The 6,587-nt window shown below is 34.5% G+C and overlaps 1 protein-coding gene across 1 annotated transcript; it reads right to left on the bottom strand.

Annotated features, from left to right (window-relative positions):
* Positions 1-421: 421 nt before the first annotated feature.
* LOC136821430 (uncharacterized) lies at positions 422-5,818 on the bottom strand. The gene is made up of 4 exons (XM_067077668.1): positions 5,713-5,818; positions 4,796-4,939; positions 2,449-2,622; positions 422-1,218 (listed from the first exon to the last, which is right to left on the bottom strand). The coding sequence occupies exons 1-4, from the start codon at positions 5,728-5,730 to the stop codon at positions 1,048-1,050; spliced, it is 507 nt and encodes a 168-aa protein (XP_066933769.1). The 5' UTR covers positions 5,731-5,818; the 3' UTR covers positions 422-1,047.
* Positions 5,819-6,587: the final 769 nt, after the last annotated feature.

The raw sequence follows: 6,587 nt of genomic DNA, 5'->3' as shown, positions 1-6,587 counted from the left end.
TCGGAAAAAAAGGAAAATTTCTACTTTTTGTTCCTTGAAAGATTAAAATTTGGTTAAATTATATCCAATAAGAGTCATAAAAATCGCAAAATTGTCCAATTTTTCTTCTTTTTAGTCCCGATAATGGTCCGAGGGTGGCAGGTACCCGTCAGCTCGTAACCCTAGCACTCCCCCTCGGGTTACCGGAGGAAGAGTTCAAAATCTATCGTTTAGAACACAAAGATGAGAATTCATTTAAAATGAAATGCACTTTCTTTCTTCATGGGGAACCCGAAGAAGAACTGTGTTCAGCTATCTAATTGCTTTTTTTCTCATTGGAGAAGATATTCTGGACAATTTATTTCAGCTTGCAAAGGGTTTGTTCTATATCGGTCTGTGTCATTGTCGAGATAATTGAGTGCGAGACATAATTTTACTCATTCTACGTTTTTTTATCGCTATTTATCTTTGCTTTATATATTACAATACGTAAATTTCATCTGAACTATTCCTCAGTCACCGATGCGTAAGACATTGGCTGATGGTTGACATCCATATGTGTGGCACGGAACTTTAAACACCCCCTTCTCACAGACCTGGTAGGATTTTTTCAGCCAGTGGGGATAAAAATACCGGAACGAAACTTCCATATTTTTTATGGCTGGGGATTTGAATTCATTTGTTTTCAAGTCGGACAATTCATTTGGGATAGAAAAAAATAGCATACTATTTTGCAGTGAGGATTTTTTTATTTGATTATTATTAGTGGGGACAAAAATTGGAGGATATTTTCCCACCAGAATGATTTTTTGGAAAATTTTTCCATTGGGAAGGGTTCCAGTGGGTCCGTGAGAAGGGATAACTTTCAGTTCCAAAAGTCTCTCTTAATTTTTACAACGTTTTGCCAAGGGATTTTAGAATTTTCAAAAGTGACTTTTTGTTTCTGAGTGAATACATCAGATGATAAAAGTTAAGCTTCAACGTTAAAATACATTAAATTTTACAATAATTTTTTTTGATATTTTAATACAATGATAATTTGGTTGTAATATAGAGTGCGTCACAACTTTAGAATTTTGGCAATTTCTTGCATTCGCAATGACTTGCATCTTTGACCATAATACTCGGTTTGATTGTGGTTGAATCAGGACAATGGAGATCGACCTCTAACTCTCGTGAGCCTGACATCCGACATCCAAAGTAATCTGTTTCATTTGCTGGGCAACTACCAGAGCAAACCTAGTGATGAAAAATTATGTTCACCCAGCTGGCACACAACGTTGTTTCAACGTTCATCTAACGTTATATAGACGTTGTGAACATTAGGTGGGCGTCGAACCAACGTTGTGTGTCAGCTGGGCAGTAACTAAGAAAAGTGTCAAGATAAGTTGAAAAATCCAGGGAAAGAAGTGGTGCCCTCCTCTACGTCTTTGCAACTGCTATATTCAAAACACTCCCTTTTCACAGACCCACTGGGATCCCTTCCCACTGGAAAAATTAGCCAAATTATCGTCCCCAGTGGAAAATCATACTCCAATTTTTCTCCCCACTTAAAATAATGAAATAAACCAACCCTCACTGCAAAATTTTTATCATTTTTCCCATCCCCACTGAATTTTCTGACTTGAAGACAAAAAAATTGAAATCTCCTGCCATAAATAATATCAATCCCCAAGTCCGTAATTTTTATCCTCATCGGCTAAAAGAATCCTACCGGGTCTGTGAAAAGGGGATGTTTCAAAAATTAATAATTTCCAAGGAAGCTAAACAACCCTGTTTCAAAACTTGGTGTGACCATGAAAGAATCGGTAAAAGTTATGAATCCACCACATAGGAGAATCGCAGTTCTCATCCAAGTTGAAAAAAAAAATCAGCAACTAACTTTTTTTAGTTATAAAAAGCTAAATTTTGTGAATCCCAATCCATCAAAACCAAAAATGTTTCAACCCTATTGACATTTAGCACTCCTTTCATAGGCGGTTTTAGACCTCGTCGAATTTATCAGATGAAGAGATTTGATTAATGGTAATTTCATTTTTTTAACGAGCGTTGCACTCCTTCGCATGTTTCCGACGTACTTGCTCTATGTATTGTCTTAAATCTGCCAGTGCCTTTTATTCACCCCAATTTTCACCAGGTAACAGGGATGTCTTAAATGAGCAATGAATTCTCAATGGCACAGACTCGCTTGGTTCCCAGAACCACTGATGGCAAATTTGGCAAAACTTTAAAATACTCTAGGATTTCACTTTTACTGGGAAATTGAAATTGATTTCATTCTCTTTCGAATTTCGACAATGTTTTAAAATTGCACTTTAAAACCATTCCACTGGATATTTTAGCCTTGGAACAACATAATTTTCATTCCCATTGAGATTTCAATATAAATCTTTATCCCCACTGTGGGAAAAAGCTCCACCGGGGCTGTGAGATAGGGTGTATCATTTGCTTCACAAGGAAGCAACCCACCTTCAAGTTATAGATCGTTGCATTGCACTTGTTAACGAAAATATCTTGGTTGATTGTAGAGATAGTGCAACTATCGACAATATTATGTCGTTTTGATCTTCTCACCATATTCACCATTGAAGCATAATGAAAAGATTTGTGGGCTGGTAATGCTCTTTTTTGTGGAGCATAGATCTATGTAAGAAAACAAATCATGATGAAATTAGTTAATTGACATTGTATAAACTATTTACGGAAAAGTTGGTCTCCAAAAATTTCCAAATTTGATTTGAAAGATTAGCCTTTGTACTGTATAGCGAGGAAAGTTCAAGGAACTTGACGAGGGCTTCTAAATTATAAAATGTTGAATTATAGTGACTTGTTAATTTCGCATAGCGAAAGTAAATTTAATTTACAAATTACACGCTCGTATAACCACGGACGATTTTTGCGGGTTTTCTTTGGATTACGTCATATATCTTTGTGTCTTTAGCTCCACAGTTTGTATTTTTCTTTATTTTCTTATAAGCATATACTTTATAAGAATCAAATCAATAACTCTTGATAGACGGTAATATACCTTTCAGTAATTAGTTCTTACAAAGTAAACTTTTTTTTCTTATAAGCATATACTTTATAAGAATAAAATCAATAACTCTTGATAGACGGTGATATACCTTTCGGTAATTAGTTCTTACAAAGTAAACAAAGAATGGAGCACAATATGTGCATATTTATTTTTCTTATAAGCATATACTTTATAAGAATCAAATCAATAACTCTTGATAGACGGTGATATACCTTTCGGTAATTAGTTCTTACAAAGTAAACAAATAATGGCGCACAATATGAGCATATTTATTTTTCTTATAAGCATATACTTTATAAAAATCAAATCAATAACTCTTGATAGACGGTGATATACCTTTCGGTAATTAGTTCTTACAAAGTAAATAAGGGATGGCGCACAATATGATCTTATATAGTTTTCTTATAAGCATATACTTTATAAGAATCAAATCAATACATCTTGATAGACGGTGATATACCTTTCGGTAATTAGCTCTTACAAAGTAAACAAGGGACGGCGCACAATATGAGCATATTCATTTTTCTTATAAGCATATACTTTATAAGAATCAAATCAATAACTCTTGATAGACGGTGCTATACCTTTCGGTAATTAGTTCTTACAAAGTAAACAAGGGACGGCACACATTATGAGCATAATCATTTTTCTTATAAGCATTTACTTTATAAGAATCAAATCAATAACTTTTAATAGACGGTGATATTACCTTTGTTTATTAGTTCTTAAAAATTAAACAACAATTGTTCTTAAATTGGTCTCTCTTTTTTTTTTTAGCGATTTTAAGCCTCGTTGTTCTTGTAAAATTGTTTCATCAAGGCTCGATGTAAAGAAGATTTCAAATTGGCTTCAATCTTAACTTCTTGTTTTTCCTATGTAGTTTAAGTTCTAGGCGAAATTTTCGACTTCAAGTCGTCTTGTTTGATATTTGTTAAGCTTGTGATCGGATAGCAAAATGAGCGATTGTTCTAAGGCCTGTAGTAGGGGGGCAAAAGGCCTGATAAACAAATTTGAGTCACAGCGTTTGGCTTGGTGAGCTTTATAGAATTAGAGAGTGTCAACTTTCAAAGTTTATTGATATCGTATTTCTAATCTTTATAGAGTATTCGACATATTTAACTTTATTTCAGGATGACTCATTTCAGTGTAGTGAATTTGTATCCTATGTATTCTAGAATAAGAGAACTCCAACTGGAGCACAACGTTGGTTGAACGTTAAATGGACATATTATTAATGTTTTGTAGCAGCAACGATACACAGTAAGGGTGGAATTTTCAGCAAATCTTTGCAGAAAATTTTGAGATTTAAAGATTTGAGAAAAATACACTGTAAGAGTATGATTGACGATTTTAAAAGCTAATTTATCCGCCGCACATACCCGTCAGTTGGTAAACCCACGCACCCTAGCCAAGGGTCCACTTAAAGTTTTTTTATAGACTGGATGGCGCGATTAAGTGACCCGGTAATATGCTTTTGCTTGCACCGCCCTTACGCCAGGAAAAAAAGAATGAAGCAATGTTTTTATTTGAAAATAAGGAATTCAAAATCTATTATTGATGTTTGTTTCTCATTCTTAATTATATTTTTCAACTTCAAGCAGCTTTTTTGTTATTTGGATTTTAAGTATTTTTTTCTCAAAATGGCATCCTCGTCAGATGCTCCTAGTCTACTTCACTGGACTAGCGTCATCAAAAATTATTAGAAAGCAAAGTTCAGCCAGAAGTAGACTCCCGTCTAATCCCCCGGGCTAGGATAAATTAATAAATTCATGTACGTACATTTTCATTGTTGTTGTCATGAATTTTCTCATAATGAGTGACTTCACCGTTTTGTCCAATTGTCTTGATTTCAAGGTTACCATGAGATGCATGAATCTCAAAACTTGCGTCAGAAAACGTCACAAAAATTAAAGCAACGGTAATCTAAACAAGATTCAAACAGATAGTTTTTGTTTAAGTAAGTTAGTAATAAGTACATAAATTTAACCTGAGATCAGATTGTGATTGTTTTATCTGCCCACCACGCTAAAGCTCCGTAAGAAAATTATGACCAGCTCTTATCAGGTTACATAGATAGGAATGAGTCTCGTGATTCTTAAAATTTAGCAATAATACACTCTTCTCGAAATGTATGAAATAATTGCGAGCCTACTCGTTCTCAAAGACTTTCTTCTACGATACTTCAACATCGTCAGATACGATTAATGTTTGCAAGTGTCTACGGTTTTGTGTCAAAATCGAAAAAGGTTTTTTAGGAAACATATTACATACGTAAATGTTGCTGTTTGAAGTAATTATTTCATTTGAAAACGAGGCCCGGCATGCTGTTGATTTATCTCGAGAAGCGTGTATTTTGAGCGTTAAAAAACATTCTTAAATAATTCTAAATCATAATCAATTAATCAAAATTCAGGCAAAATTTCTCTACTTTTCTCCTGTGAAAAATTAATAATACCCTGAAATTTTATTTCCATTTTCAAACTGAAACCGATTCTCGTCATTTACACTGAAAGAAATGCTGAAAATTACGTAAAAAAAGATTTCATCGGGCCACTTGGAAAGAGATGTATGATCATAGGCACAAACTTTGAAATGTTTGAAATTCAATGTACACGTTTTTTAAAAAAAAATTGTACAATCTTATAAAAAAACGTGTAGATCCTAAAATGTAAATGTGACGCAGAGTTGATACTTACCAATAGCTTCCAAACCATCTTATTTGTTATCAGATAATCAAGTTTGATATCTTTGAGTTTCTCTAATGTTTCTGGCTGACTTCTTACCTCGGTAGGTTGTGTATCAGTGAACCTTATACCTCCTCTTTATATAAAGATTTCACCTTTTTTAAGCCCACTCATTTTCCCTGGTGGTCTGATTACCAAATATAGTTATATTCTAACTGAGAGAAGCTGTATTAAGATTTTAGTTATAGATTTATTGCTTAATGGTTGATATTTTTAGATTTTATTTTTTAAACTCGAAAGATCTTTATAATGAAATTACAGTTTTTAATGCAGTACAAAAGGCTATATTGCTTGGTTGACATTTGGATAGTATTTAGCATCCGAGGGGGGGGCGCACTTACGTAAAATTGGGAACGGGGACATGCCGCTGGTCAGGGTCCCTTTTTTAGGCTCTGAAGATAGCTGGCAGGGTTCCAAATTAACTGATTTTCAAAATTTTAATCTGACAGGGTCCACTTTAGTCTGAATCGCAGACCTCTACAAAACCCCAGGTAGTATAGGTCTCTGCTTAATGATCTACCAACCGCTTTCCGGTTTGCAAAGGAAATCTTAGCGAGTTAATAATTTGATTGACATTCTTGATGTGCACGCAACGATCGTTTCGAACGTTTTCAATGGAATGTTTACATTTGAAATTCGAATCCCAGACCAGAAAAACAAAACAGAAAAAAGTTATCTGATATTCCGATGGCGTATTGGCGGCCGCCCACGCTAAAGCTCTAAAGGAGCGGGCCAATATACCATCGGAGAGAAATAGTAGTCATCCATTGATGTGCCGACATAAGTTTAGCCCTCATTTTCGGGGCCGTGCTGAACGCTCAAAAATT

Source organism: Clytia hemisphaerica, unplaced genomic scaffold, assembly GCF_902728285.1.
Source record: "Clytia hemisphaerica strain Z4C2 unplaced genomic scaffold, Clytia hemisphaerica genome assembly, whole genome shotgun sequence".
Lineage (NCBI taxonomy): Eukaryota > Metazoa > Cnidaria > Hydrozoa > Leptothecata > Clytiidae > Clytia > Clytia hemisphaerica.
Note: the sequence above shows the minus strand (reverse complement) of the source record. Positions and strands in the feature narration are given on the sequence as shown.

Coding starts and splice junctions, on each gene's coding strand:
- LOC136821430 (XM_067077668.1), bottom strand. Junction 2,623..4,795: donor ATGACAACAACAATGAAAAT/GTACGTACATGA, acceptor TTTCTTACATAG/ATCTATGCTCCACAAAAAAG. Junction 1,219..2,448: donor CAACGATCTATAACTTGAAG/GTGGGTTGCTTC, acceptor TTTCATCACTAG/GTTTGCTCTGGTAGTTGCCC.